The sequence below is a fragment of the Hibiscus syriacus genome, unplaced genomic scaffold (assembly GCF_006381635.1).
Source record: "Hibiscus syriacus cultivar Baekdansim isolate YM2019G1 unplaced genomic scaffold, ASM638163v2 tig00110293_pilon, whole genome shotgun sequence".
In the NCBI taxonomy this organism is placed as follows: Eukaryota; Viridiplantae; Streptophyta; class Magnoliopsida; order Malvales; family Malvaceae; genus Hibiscus; species Hibiscus syriacus.
In genome coordinates this window covers 514,727-529,890 of record NW_024062665.1, presented here as the reverse complement: position 1 = coordinate 529,890, position 15,164 = coordinate 514,727, and the positions used below count along the sequence as shown (strand labels likewise).

General features: G+C 31.2%; 1 protein-coding gene across 1 annotated transcript; it reads right to left on the bottom strand.

Moving 5' to 3' along the window:
• Positions 1–1,016: 1,016 nt before the first annotated feature.
• On the bottom strand, positions 1,017–3,679 carry LOC120116358 (zinc finger protein WIP3-like). The gene is made up of 2 exons (XM_039136870.1): positions 2,990–3,679; positions 1,017–1,857 (listed from the first exon to the last, which is right to left on the bottom strand). The coding sequence occupies exons 1-2, from the start codon at positions 3,551–3,553 to the stop codon at positions 1,423–1,425; spliced, it is 999 nt and encodes a 332-aa protein (XP_038992801.1). The 5' UTR covers positions 3,554–3,679; the 3' UTR covers positions 1,017–1,422.
• Positions 3,680–15,164: the final 11,485 nt, after the last annotated feature.

The following is a 15,164-nucleotide window of genomic DNA, read 5'->3' as shown; positions in this document are numbered from 1 at the left end:
ATGATATGATCTGTTTAACGTTTTGAAACCTCAAACTACTTGAAACCTCAAACTACTTGAATCCCTAATTTCAAATAAGGGTTTTGGATCAATTTTCTTAGGATAAAGAACGAAGGATATTAAGTGAAAGCTAAAGGTGAGAGCTTTCCAAATGTGTATACAACTTGGGTTATGGATGATTATATTATCTTAATCCCTAAATTAAAGATTTAAAATTTCGTCAAACATTCGAGAAATGGAGCTTCTTTCCCAGGGTTGAAGATGACTCATTTTCTCCCTATTTAGCCATGAGATGAAGGAGAGCAAACCTTTTCAATTGGGTTGTCTAATTAGTGCAGATTAAAGGGTAAAAAATGATAGGATTGAACAGCATGCTTATTCATCAACTATAATAAATGGAATAATAATGGGAAATATCCTTATATTTTCCTTTTTTTACTCTAGCACTCCAACTTTCATTTAGTACATTTTAGTTCTTATTCAAATCCAAAATTAGATCATATTCGATTCAAATTAATTTCTTTTTACCAAATTCATTTTCAAAGACTCGCATTAATAATTTAATCATTGAAAAAACTATTTTCCGTTATTGGACGTTGGAAAAAATTTAGACCAAATTTCGGGATATTACAAATAATGCAACCAATCCTTCCATTTTCTCTTCTTTTCACTTAGACACATAAAATTCTAATGTTCAGAACTTATCCTCTAAACTTTTGATCTTTACAATTTAGTTCTTAATCAAAACTGAACCAAATCATCATTTAACCGAACTAAATTCTTTTCATTTGACACATAACCAAATGCTCAAAATAGTCAAATAATAATCTTCCGAACATTATTTTCCGACAATTAGATGTCAAAAAAAAAATCAACCTATTTTTAAGGTGTTACAGATCCACTTGAACGATCTCTTTACATTTCTCATCTTTCCACACCTTCAACAAAACTGCGATCTTTTTCCAACCTTCTCTACTCATAAATGAAGTGCAAGAAACGTACACATGATTAAGTGAACAAAGATTTGAAGCCAAGAGATATAAAAACTAGAAAACAATGCAACATCCAGTCCTATTAAAGATTACCAGTTAGCAATGAAGCAGATAAATTTCCCCCCTTTGAGAAAATAACCCAAATCTCTTTTGAAGAGAAGAAAATTCATCTACTTCACCACTTGAGGTAACCCTTTGTTTTGTCTGTTTAATTTATTTCCCAACTATGGCTAACCACAAAGAGTCTTAAAAAGTTGTTGAGGCTCAACCCCTACTCAGCAAGGGCTCCATACCAAAACTCCCCCCATGTTTTTTGTTTGAGAAATGTTTTGTTATAGAGCGAAAGCTTAATTGGGGTAACCCTAAGAAAATTTTAAAGCTATTAGATCTCCCTAAATCTCAAAAGAAGAGGGTTACTTGAGTCATAAGTCTAGTGAACGAATTCGCCTTCGGAACCGGTGATGCATTCCCTGTCATCTTCGAATCCTTCGAGAGAAGGATGAGGGGAGTGGCCTTTGCCGAACGACCGGATGTGATCTTTCAAAGACCTCTTGTGCTTAAAATCGGAGCCGCAAGTGCAATACCATAGCTTGCCACAGTTCTTTTCGTGCGTTCGCCAATCGCCTTTGACGGCGAACGTCTTGCCACATTTCCTACACATGAAGGGCTTGGAACCATGTTTCCTTTTGTAGTGAGTTTGGAGTGTTCGAAAGTCTTTCAATGGCTTGGCTCGGGGATGGTTGATGTTGTTTTTGCAGCCCTGGGCACAGCAATAGCATGGCAGCCTCAGCATTGCTGCCGGTTGTGTTCCTTTAAGTGAATCTGGCCCTTTCCTGTATTCAGATCCGTGCCCCCACATATGCATCTATTAATGCAAAAAGATATCATGCTTTTGCAAAAGTAAACACTTGGCTCTTTGTAATGGTCTTACAAGGATCATTAAGCTATGTTATTTTAACTAAAAAGTTGAACAATTAAAGTGATTAAAGAGTGAAAATTAACCACTAAAGATAAGAATCCAAAGCTCTAAAGTTAAGTAAAAATATTAAAGACTGTTTTGCTACCCCGGTTTGCTTTCTTCCCTCACAGCTTTCCACCCAAAAGGGGAGCAATCAAGGACGAAAAGTCAAAAGAAATTGGATGTGGATTAGTTAAAATAAGATGAAAGGATCAATGAAGCAGGCTAAAGGACAGTTTTTTTTTTTGGGTTTAACGACTGGTTTTTGATCTATTGATGACTAAAATAGATTGAGTCTTGCATAGACTTATTATGGCACGATACTCCTAACCAATTTTTTTTCATTGACAACGTCATGATTTAAACCTCTAATTTTGTTTAAAAGATCTAGTGTTTTATCCAACTTAGATAACTATTAGTGTAAATTAAAAATTATTGCCTCAATTATAGTTTAAAACAGTAAAATTGGAGCCTGCAAACGATTTACCAATCTGCTTTCCCATTTCTTATGAAATCACTTCATGGGTTAATATGAAAATTATGGTCAAGTTCCATTGCATGTATTAGCTCCTTCGAATTATATCGAAAGTACGGATTTAAATAACCGTCATTATATAGAGGTAAAGGAGGTGTTTGAAACCGTTATTTGACAACTAAGATACCAACAATGGCTGTAATATCACGTGCTATTACCGCAATCGTAATAAATACAATACAATCGAAAACGTGACCTTAACTACAATTTAAATAGCTGATCCAAAATATTGAGGGTGGTGTGTGTATGAAAATGGTTAAAACTATTGTCTATTTTTTTATCATTATATTTTAAAGAATTCTTTCTTCGTTTTGCTCTTTTGACCTACATGAACATGCCGATCCTCAATCAATATAACGAATTCAATCTATTTTTTTTCCAGTTTTCATCGATGTTGCATTACTTTATAACTTTTTTGCATCAAAGAAAACCCAGTAAAAAAATGGATTTATACGGTAATATGATTCATAGAAATGAAAAGAAGAAGAAAAGCAATGGACTGACCTGCAAGTTATTGTACCTATTGAATGTCTTGCTACAAATTGAGCAAGAAAACTGCATGGGCCCGACGAGGATCTGTGTTGGACTTGGGATCCAAAACCTATTCATAGTTTTGAAAGAGCATCCATTGAAGGTTTTCTTCATGGATTCTTTCTCCATCAAAACCTTGGTGTCTGCAATGGATTGTTTCTCCATCAAAACCTTGTTGTCTGCAACTGGAATATTACTCTCTCCTCCTCCTGCTGCAGCAGCAGCGCAACTGTTAGGCAACCCAATGTCTAGAGAAACTGTAACTTTCCCAATACTCGTCTTCTTCTGCAAATCTTCCTCTTTCAATGGTTTGTTCTCAGTAAACCTGCTCAAAAGAGGTAGGCATTCAATAGTTTCCTGCTGATGCTGCAGCTTCAAGATATCCATGGGGCTTGTGAACTGAACTAGCTGAGTCACACAAGAGGAAGAAGAAGATGATGACGATGATGATGATGAAGATGGCTTGAGCCATTCAATGAAAGGAGCTTGAAAACACAAGCTTTGGTTCTCTGCTATATGGTAGCTCCTAAAACCCATGTTCACCAGAGCTTGGGATTGTTTTACCAGAGTTGTTTATGTGGGAAAAGCCTCGCAAATATAGCAGCTGATTTATGAGAGTTGGTTTGGTTTGTCTTCAAGGGGAAGAACTAGTCCTCTTTTTCCATTCAATTCCTCTGGCCATCTTTATATTTTATTTTTTGTCCACCTTTTGTAATTTGTTTGATTTAGGGTAGAGTATGATAGATTGAATTGAATGAGAGATTAGTGGTGGGGTTAAAGACAATGACATGCATAAATAATCAGACTCCGTTCAATGAAGAGAACCCTATAATACTTTATGCTATTATCTAAATACATATATCATAATAATAATATTGTAATATCATCAATAATCTCTAGAGTAGTTGATTAAAAGCTCTTATTTGACACCATTCTTCTTTTAGGTTGTAGGTTTACTACCTATTAGGATCAAAACTTCTCCTTTCCCACTCCCAGGTAGGAATTTTTCAAAAAACAATACTGTAAAATTGAACTCATCAGCCTCAATAGTTAAAGGGAATGTTATTCTCCTTTAAAGTCTAAAGTTCAAGTAACTGCATAGACTGTGTGTTATCAATGGATAAAAAAGATTATGAACATATACTATATTATAATCGTATTGTATTATTTTAAAAGATAATATAATAAAATTAAAATTACAGGAATAGACGAGGAAACAAATAAATATAGTTTACCCTTTTTTTCATTCGTAAAAAAGCTTATTTTTCCCGGTCTAATGTATGATGAAATTTGACCAATACCAAACATTTCTCATACAATGTATATATTGGCATTTGAAATAGATGACCTCCAAAAGGGAATTATAAAAAGTAAGAAAACGTCTTTCTGGAAAAGAATGATAAAAATTAATATAATATAATTGCATTTCAGTTTATGTCCACAAAGGATAATAATTTAGTTGTATTGATATTTGATGTGTCGGTATATAATTTTATACATATTTAATATATCATATAATAATATGTTATCGTAAAAACTTCAAAACTAAATTATTTTATATAAATTCTTAATAATGTACTGTTTTTGATTAATTAACGATACATAAATTATAAATTAACAAAACATCAAATATTTACTTTATAAATAAATTAAAATGTTATATATGTCACACATCCCGTAGACGTAGCTATTCAAATCCAGAACTTTAAGTAAAAAAACGCTCTTTTAACCTAAGACGACTCCATGGATTCATATCCATGAATTTTATTGACAATGATTTCGAAGATATATGAACTTGCAAATTGGCATTGATTAAACTAGTTCTGGATTTACATTTATTACCAGCTTAATCATTTTTGGAAAAAATAAGAAAACAAAGCTTGTATAAGTATAACACAATAACATTAAAGGAACTTATATCCGACAAAATGAAGGTGTTTTAAAGGTTTGTTTGGTATCTTTGAATGATTCCCTATCATTCTCACTTTGCAAAATTGCCCCCACTGTCCCCTCCGTTTATAAATTCAAACCGCAACCTCTTTCTAATAATTGACAATATATAGACCGGAAATCTCTATTCATTTGAATTAAGGGCAAACTAAATGTTTAGTATATGAACTGTCATTTTTATTCTTTTTTGATCACTAACTATTTTTTTAAATCATATCTAACCACTGGCGGAGGCAGCATATGACACCCAAAAAACTTTTTGAAAACAAAATTCTTTTTTAAAAATAAAACTAATATATTTTTAAAAGAATATTAGACCTTTGAACATAAATTGACACCTATTATTCATTTTCACCCATCTAAAAAGAAATTTTCTAAATTTGAACATGAAAATATTTTTTTCTTTAAATTTGACACCCCAAAATTATTTTTTTAGCTCCGCCCTTATATCTAACTTTTAGTTTTGGTTTTATTTTCTTCGCTCGCCGTTAAAAAATCAATGGTAATGTTGACGTGTCACCATAAAGTAATATCACATCATCGCTAAAAAAGTGCCACCTCAACAATTCCGTTAATTTTTTTACGGCGGATGACTAAAATGAAATCAAAATATAAAGTTAGATATTATTTAAAAAAAATAGTAAGATGACCAAAACATAACAAAAGTGATAATTAAAATAATAAACATATAATTTACCCTTGAATTAATTCGTAAGCGATATGTCATAACTAATTAAATTAATTTATCCCACAAAATTATTATTTTTCCTCCACACAAAGATGCGTTCCTCATCCTTATTATTTGTACTCGAGAAGAGTTCCCCCCCCCCCTAAATAAAGTCAGATTAGATTGTAGTTAGACTCGAATTTTGATTCTTTCTATTAAAGTTTTAATTTTAATTGATAATATTTAAATGATATTTTGATTAATTTTATTGATTAGAGATTTAATATATATAATGTAACAAATATTTATTAATGGTGAGGAATATTAGTGAAAAGGATTTATTATTATTATTTTGTTACGAAAAATATATCCTTTTGGTGTTTTCGTGTAAGAAAATTTTAAAAGTTTTCAGTGTAAAAGTTACATGTACATAGGATAGCTATGCAATTGTGAAAGTAGATTAAAAAAATCAGTCCACATTAAATATTGTCTTTTGTATATACGATTGATTTTTATTATTATATCTTCATCTCAGATTTATTATATTTCTTCCAACACTTACAAAGATGTTAATGTCCAACCAAAAAAAAAATTCATGTTGGTTCTATGTGAGATAAACTAGAGAGTTAATTGCATCGCATGTCGTCAAATTATGATCCTCATTTTAAATTGATTTCTAAATTTTTAAATGTTCTAATTTTATACCAAACTATGGCTCTCATTCTAAAGTAGTCCTTAAACTTTTGAACATTTTAATTTCATCCCAAACTATATGTATATACTAATTACAACCCTTGTTAATAAAGGTCAAGTTATATTATTATATGTTTCAAAAAAACAAGATTTAGGTAAAACTATTGTTGAAACTAATTACACATTTAGATGAATTTGGGGATGAAATTAAAGTATTCAAAAGTTTGAGGACCAATTTATAAAGAGAGTCAAAATTTAGGGATGAAATTAGAATGTTCAAAAGTTTAAGAACTGATTTAGAATGAGATTCATAATTTGATGATATAATTGAAATATTAAAAAATTCAAGGACCAGTTTAAAATAAGGATTATAGTTTGAGGACATATACCGCAATTAACTCTAAATTATAGATCACATCAAATTAAATATTTTTATTTTTTTAATATTTAAAATTTAAATATACATTATTATAGTAAAATTAAAGAAATGACCATCCAGCTCAGTTGATAGAGCACAAGGTTCTTAACCTTGAGGTCGTGGGATCGAGTCCCACGGAGGGCATTTCATAATTCGGAGGTCTCTTACGGAAGCTGCTTTCAACCTGGTGTTAGAGGTAGCCTACTATCTTACCTCCCCTTACCCCATATATATGGGAAAAAGGACAGCCATTTATTATAGTAAAATTAAAATTCATTATTTATAAATTTATTTTAAATCTAAATATATAAATTTATTATACACATAAATAATATAAAGTCAGAAGATAAATATTTAGGATTAATATATATTTGTGTTAGATCCTATTAATAGGTAGTAATTATACAATATTATAGGAATGGCCGCTATCTGTTCCCATTAATAAGAACAATAGTAATAATGGTCAAATGTACTATTGTAAAACCTATCAAGTGGTTAAAAAACACAATGTTATTTGTTATTTTTTTAATGAGATAATTTTAAAATTAAAAATAAATAATTTTAATAGAATGGTGGGCTTTGAGGTCGGTGCCGGACTCAATTATTCAAACACACCCTGGTTAAGGATTCAAAATTGCAATCTTTTTGTACAAAGTATAAAAACGTTAGCATTTACGAAGTGTTTGTGTTTAAAATATTTAGAGAAATGAGAAGAAAGAAAAGGTTGGTTGGACCCCATTTTCCCCAATCATGCAATAAGAGTCCTCTAGGCATTTTGGAGGTAAGCTTAAGCCTTTTCTCCATCAATCTTATGTTCAATTTGCCGACAAGATTTTGTGAGCCGATTTTCTCGGGATTAATCAATTTTAACCCTTTCCTTTTGTATTTGTTTGCATGCTTTTTTATTCCCTTTCAAACATCTTTCTCTCTTTTTTAAACTTTCATACCTTCTTTTATTTCGACAGTTAATTTTAATTATCTATTTATACTCATTCAATAATCTTAAATCTATGTAAAATTAAAAAAGTTTTACAATGATATATGATCGTTGAATAAGTGAAAATAGATGATTGAGGTTAACAATAAGAAATAAGAATATATTTACTGAAAAAGAAGAAGAAGATAATCTCAGTTATCTATTTTCACCCATTCAATAATATTGAATCAATGTGAAACTAAAAAATTTTACATTATGTAAGTGGATCCTAACAATCTAACTATATATATTATGTGACTTTACTTTTTTTTTTACATAAATATGGTAATTAACGACTTAGTTAGGGATTATCTTTTTCATACTTAAAATGAAAATGAAAATGAAAATGTATTCTTTATTTGGGGATTATATGAGCTGGTATCAATATCAGACGAAAGAGTAACGATACTCTAGATAGAGATATTGATACTGAGTAATATTCCCCAAACTTAGAGATTTATTTTGGTATCGATACCCTTAAAGGATAATATTGATGCTGATGTAGAAGTGTCGATAGTAGAGCTTTGTAAATAAAACTTTGAACCTATTTTTTTTATCAATATTAAGGGTAAGTGTCGGTTTCTTAGGGCCGACATTGATAACTTAGGGGTAGGTATTGATACTATTAAAGAAAAAGAGTAAAGAACCTTGCTTTGAGGAAAGACTCAAGAGATGTCTTAATCAACTACTAAAATCTTGAAAGTGAAACATTGATTAAATGTTTATGATTAAGCATAAGAACATTTGTCACACCCCAAAATTGAAGTTAAATTATAGAGAAAATCGCCTCAGTGACCAAAAAAAAGTTATAATATACGATTTTAACCAACTTTTTTTGGATTTGCCAAAATGACCAACAAAATCGCAACGCGAAATAAAAATTGCAACGCGATCCCCAGAATCGCAAATCAGTTTCCAAAATCGCAACGCGATTCTTGAAAATCGCAATGCGATAGTACAAATTCGCATTGCGATTTTCCAAAATCGCAATGCGAATATTAAAATCGCAACGCGAACACATAAATCGCAACGCGTATCCGTAAATCGCAACGTGTATCCGTAAATCGCAACGCGTATGGGTAAATCGCAATGCGTATCCGTATATCGCAACGCGTATCCGTAAATCGCAACGATAATCCGTAAATCGCAACGAGAATCTGTAAATCGCAACGATAATCCGTAAATCGCAACGAGAATCTGTAAATCACAACACTGAAATTTTGGGTATATAACACTGAAATCATAAACTAAATCCCTAAATCGCAACTCATTCCATCTCCATCTATCACTCTCTCCGGCGACATCCGTTCCTATATCCAACGACATCCTTCCCAATCCGGCAACATGTTTTAGTTTCGCAGCTCGTCTGTTTAGTAAATTAATTTACAACCATGAAATCATCTATGTTGATCATGTTTGGATAGATTTGTGTTTTGGAGGGTCATGGGATAATGTTCATGGTGTTTTACAATATATGCCTTTACCCATGAATCTTCAACTAAAATTGTCTTTACAAAAGTTAACTTATGAAACTCTAATGCTACGTGTTTCAAATAAATTGAATTTAGAGCCCCTAAGTGGATTTAGGCTATCTTATCAGAGAAATGGTAAAGTTTATTTGTTAACCGACAATGAAGATGTTGAATGATTCATTGCTTACATTAGTGTTTCACAAGATGATGTTACATTGTATGTTGTTGAACCTAGAAGTAGTATTGTTGGGTCAGTAGCGGGTAGTAATCAACTAAGTTTTTCTCAAAACCCACAACCTTTCTCTAATCCAAATCCCAATCAACTTTCAGCACCAAATTCCGGTTTTCGTATTGACCAGTTAGACGATGATGAGCCAACAGAAAAAATTGTGAGTACTAGTCAGTATTCGAAATTTGGTCTTGGTCAATATCCGGACTTTGATATTGGTCAATACACGGATTTTGATGATGTTTCAGAAGAAGAAACAGACCATGCGTGTAATGATATTGATATTGGTCAATACCCGAATTTTGATGATGAAACAGCCGTTGCCGAAGAATGTATTGTTGATGATAATGAGGAGGAAGTTACGACTGTGAATGAACATGTTGAACATCCATTCTGTAATTCATATAATCCTGAAGAAGAAAAGAAGAAGAAAAAGTCCCCGAAGAAAAGAAAATGCCACGGGCGTATAACTGGAATATGCCAGAATTACTTCAGATACCGGAAGAAGAGTTGATAAAGAAAGCAGTTGATTGTTACACAAAAGTTATTCGTATCAAGAAAGATGATTGTTTTGATACAAAGGAAGACTTGAAGATAGCTTTATATACGAAATGTGTGGAATATGGCTATCAACTAAAAGTTAACAAATCAAGCAAAGATCGTTTCGAAACAAGGTGTATGATTGACAAAAACTGTACGTGGCGTATGATTGCAAAGAGAATAAAAGATTGCAAAATGTTTCAAGTTAGGACTTTTATTGATAAACATACATGTTCAAGAACCCAAGTTTTTCCTCACCATAGACAGGCAAACAAAAAGGTGTTGGGTGGTTTTCTGGCTGAGTTAATGTTTTTGAATGGCAGGTATATCGGGACATGAAATTATGACTGACATGAATGCTCGGTTCAAGATTAGTATATCATATTCTCAAGCTTGGAGAGCCAAATGTTATGCCTTGGAATTGTTGAGGGGGTCGCCAGAAGCATCGTTTGCCCAACTGCCGGCTTATTGTCACAATTTAAAGCTGAAAAATCCTGGGTCGGTAACTCATATCAAAACAGATAGAGATGGACGCTTTGAGTTGCTGTTTATCGCCATTGGTGCTACGGTTAGTAAATCAATATAATTTTGTTGACTCATTTTTGTTAGTTACATGCATTTCACATTTAAATGATTATATTTCTTGTGTATATTATTTTGTAGATTCGTTCGTTTATTACTTGCATGCGCCCAGTTATTATAGTTGACGGAGCACATTTGAAAGGTCGATACCTTGGAGTAAACTTATTAGCAGTAGCCATGGATGCTAACAATGGGATATTGCCAATAGCTTACGGGTTGGCAAATCTGAAACCTCTGATTCATGGACATGGTTTATGGGGCATCTTAGGGATTGCATAGGTCCTATTAGCAATCTGACAATCATATCCGATAGGGCAAACTCAATTGACAACGCTGTTAGAAGGTGTTTCCCAGATGCTTTTTATGGACTTTGTGGTGTTCATTTGTATAGAAATCTAAAATCAAGGTCTGCTGGTATAAAAAAGCACAAATGGACATACTGGAAGGCTGTAAAAGCTTATCGGGAAGTGGATTTCAATAAGCATATAAATTGTTTAAGACGTGTTTTGCCTCAGTGTGCTCAAACACTAGAAGATGTCGGGTTTGAAAGATGGTCAAGAGTACATCAACTTGGAGCAAGATATGGTTTCATGACGTCTAATAGTGCAGAATCAATCAACGCTCTAAGTCGTCATTCCCGGAAATTACCCATTACTATGTTAATGGAGTTTTTTCGAGCCTCTATTCACAGTGGTACTACAAGAAAGAAACCATGCAGGTATTATTTCTTTGAATTCGTAACTTATCATATTTATATTTTACTAAGTATTGTTTATTTAAATTTACAGGAACATTGGAACATCGTGTTACACCATGGACTGAAAAAAAGATAACGAAACGTGTTGTGAAGTCAACGTCATGGAGAGTTGAACCATGTTCAAACACTTTGTTTCAAGTACTGGATAATAACTTAAATGGGCTAGTCGATCTAAATGCAAAGACGTGTAGTTGTATGAAATGGCAAACATCTGGTTATCCGTGTGGCCATGTTATAAAAGTTGCTCTTCATTTAAACCAAGATGATTCAAGCGCATACGCTATGGATTGCTACACTACAGAAGTTTATCGACAGACTTATGCCGAGATTGTCTACCCTATTCCACATCCTTCTGAGTGGGACATACCAGATGACTTACAAACAGTTTTGCCACCAGCCATGGACAGAAGGCTACCTGGCCGACCAAAAAGTCACGACCAAAAAGTTTGAAGACCATTAGCAAAGTTTACCCATGTTTTAGGGTATTTTAAACTAATTATCTTATTTTCCCTTCTTTTCTCACTTACCTCCTAAAAATTGTCGCTCCCCTACTTCTCATTTTCTTCTCTCTACTTTTGTTCCATTTTTTTTATCTTTTTGTCGTCGTTTGTTTTATTGTTACAGTCGTTAGCGACACCACCTTGTTCGTCTCGTCGTCCTCGTTCGATCGATGGGATTGACTTCTCCGTTACCATCACCGTTAACCATTGAGAATGAGGTATTATTTCAGGTTTTTCTGAAAAACTCATCTCCTCCATTCATTGCCACAAAGTAACCTCGTAAGGGGCTCCCTTGAATTTAAAATGTAAATCTAGAAATTTTTGTATGAATCCGACCACCAGATGGGGTCCACGTACTACAGAGATGAAAAAAAAACAGAAGACATATTGACTAGCAATTTTAACCACTAAAGAAGATCCCATAGAAAAGAAAATTCCTCCGTAAACTAGACTTAATTTTATTTTATAATTATATTTTGTTTCAAAAGAAAAGAAAATTCAACATAAAGTCCATTTTTCGCACATAGTAAGTTGTTTATCACATCTACTTTCCATCAATATATCAAATTGCTGTAAACGACGAACCCGCATTTCACTCCACTCTACCATTATGCGAGACAACAAACGTCACATCTTTGTCACCTTTTGAAATTAATTATATGCGAAGTCATTATGGTGTCAGCATCAGATTTAAAACAATTGTTTAATTATTCCAAAACATATTTTATTTTCTTTATTTCGAATTTCAAGGAAATTTTGGTTAAATAACGCGTAGTCCGCAAATTTCAATTTGAAGGATTTCCATAATTCTTTGTAATCCGACTTATAGATGTATTATATTTTAAAAATAAATATTAAAATTTAAATTTAAATTCACATACTATGATATAATATATTTTTAATTGTTTGATCAATTAATAATGAAAATATTGAAGCATATCATTATTATTTCAGAAGAAAGTATATTTGATTTTCTTATTTTATTTTTATTTTATAAGAGAAAATTATATGATAAAACAATTATATTTAATCAGTTAGTCAAGTTATTTGTATCAATACACATTATCTAAGATAATTTTTAAGTGTCACTTTATATACTAGCTTATTATACGATGTGCATTGGTTTATGAATAACTCTTAAAATTGTTTGAAATATGATTAGATTAGTGTATTGATACGAAAAGCTTACTATGTTTTCTAATTATATTTAGATACAAAATTCGTACCCCTCAACTAATCCAATGAGAATACTTTGTATAATTGTTGACGATATGGCTATATGTTACATGTATATATTAAGTATATTTTTAATAATATTTTTAGTATTTTTTTAATATATATTTTTTAAAAATTAATAACTAATTTTTATGTTTAGTATTTTTTATATTTAAAATTTAAAATTCAAAATAATTTTAATTTTAAAAAAAATAAATAAGTATTTGAACTTTTAAAAACTCATTTTGACCCTCGAACTCGACAAAAAAAAAAATTAACTCAATTCATCTGTCACATCATCAGCCATAATAGACCGTCACATTAGTATTGTGGACTTTCACATAAATACTGTAATGATCAACGATGAAAATTATTGATCAAAGAATTTTTTTTTGAATTTAAAGACCATATCGGATGTAAAAATAATTTGAGAATTATATTAATTATTTTAGAAAAGTTTAAGGCCTCAGATACTATCAAGCCAATAAATTATAATCATGATTTTGTAATTCTCGCGTCATCCAAACAAACTACTTAGACATGGCTAATAAAGCGACCTAAAACCAACTCTTAGAATGAATAAACTTTCAAAATGGAAGAATCAATGGTCAATTATTTTTTTAATGATCATGGGTGATTATACGGTAATATTTATTTAATATTTTCTTAATCAATTAATAAAGTACACATATTCCAGTGATGGAGTTGTTCGAACCTATGATATTTTGAGGAAAACAATATTCATTTTTTACAACCGATGCCAGTTGATGGATTCGAATCAATAGTCAAATTTATATAGAAATAAAATTATATGGAAAATTTAACAATGTTGTGATGATTGCAAGTGTGGACTAAAAATATATAGTTTTCCCTTCACAAGTCAACAATTGAGAGCTTCATTTCGTTCCACTTCTTCAATCAAACAATATATTAGACTTGCGATTTTTCCAAAACGCGTTAAATACTTCCATCTAATTTATCACTTTTATTTGAAGTTATGATCAGTCGTTTTGACTTCAAAAACTCACATTTGAATTAGCTTATCACAATAAAAAGTAAAAGTAAAACACCCTTTTCATACTCACATTGTTATGTGAAGCTTCAATCGATTTCTTTTTAGAAGAATTAGTAGTTGTTAGTTTGGCGATGAAAGTTTTTTAATTTCGGATTAGAATATTATCAAGTTCGAATTTAAAAAAAAAATATTATTGATAATATACGTAAATTATAAAATAAACATGATATATATTAGATATAAATATCGTGAACTCATCAAATGGTTTTAGTGATTAAAAAACAAGATTGTTTTCTTTAGAGATATTGAGTTCAAACAACTACGTTTGCAAAGTGTGTGTTATCACTCAGTTAAGAAAACAAAAGTAATTGAATTTAAACGAATTTAACTTAATTATGAATTGAATTGAAAGATGTCTGTAGAGGCAACATTGGCATCAAATCAAAGCATTGCTTAGTCTCGGTTTGGTCAGTCATTTTCCAATATTGGTGATAAGTAAACTTTAGTTTATTTACCCGGCAACTTCTCAATTTGTAACAGGCCAGGAGCTCAATGACATTTTTCATTTTTCTCATTGGAAATATTATAGGTCAAGAATACCAATAATTACATATATATATATATATATATATATATATATATATTGATAGATTCTAATTGGAATAAATCTAGATGAAACCTAAATATAATAAAATTAAAATAAATCTAAACAACACGTAATATTAACGCATGTCAAAAATTAAATATAAACTCTTTTTTTATGCAAATAAAAACTGTTAGTTTTATTAAAAGGAAATTCAAAATTACAATAAAGGTTTACAAACCTTAAACGTAAATTAAACACATAATTAGTACATTTCAATCGTACAAAAAACATAGTAAGAACACAATAAACTATCTCCGAACATACAATAAACAAACCACTTGAGATCATATAAGAACATGTTAATTGTAAGTCATAGTCAAACATTGTGAGAAAATTAAACGAAGAGAATTGTCAAAGGACCGGTAAAAAAGACCGAAAACAAGGGTGGAACACAAGCTGGACTAGAGGGAGTCATGGCCCCAAAATTTTTAAAAATTCTAATTTTAACATTGAAATTTTTAAAAATATTACAATTTGGCCCCCTAAAA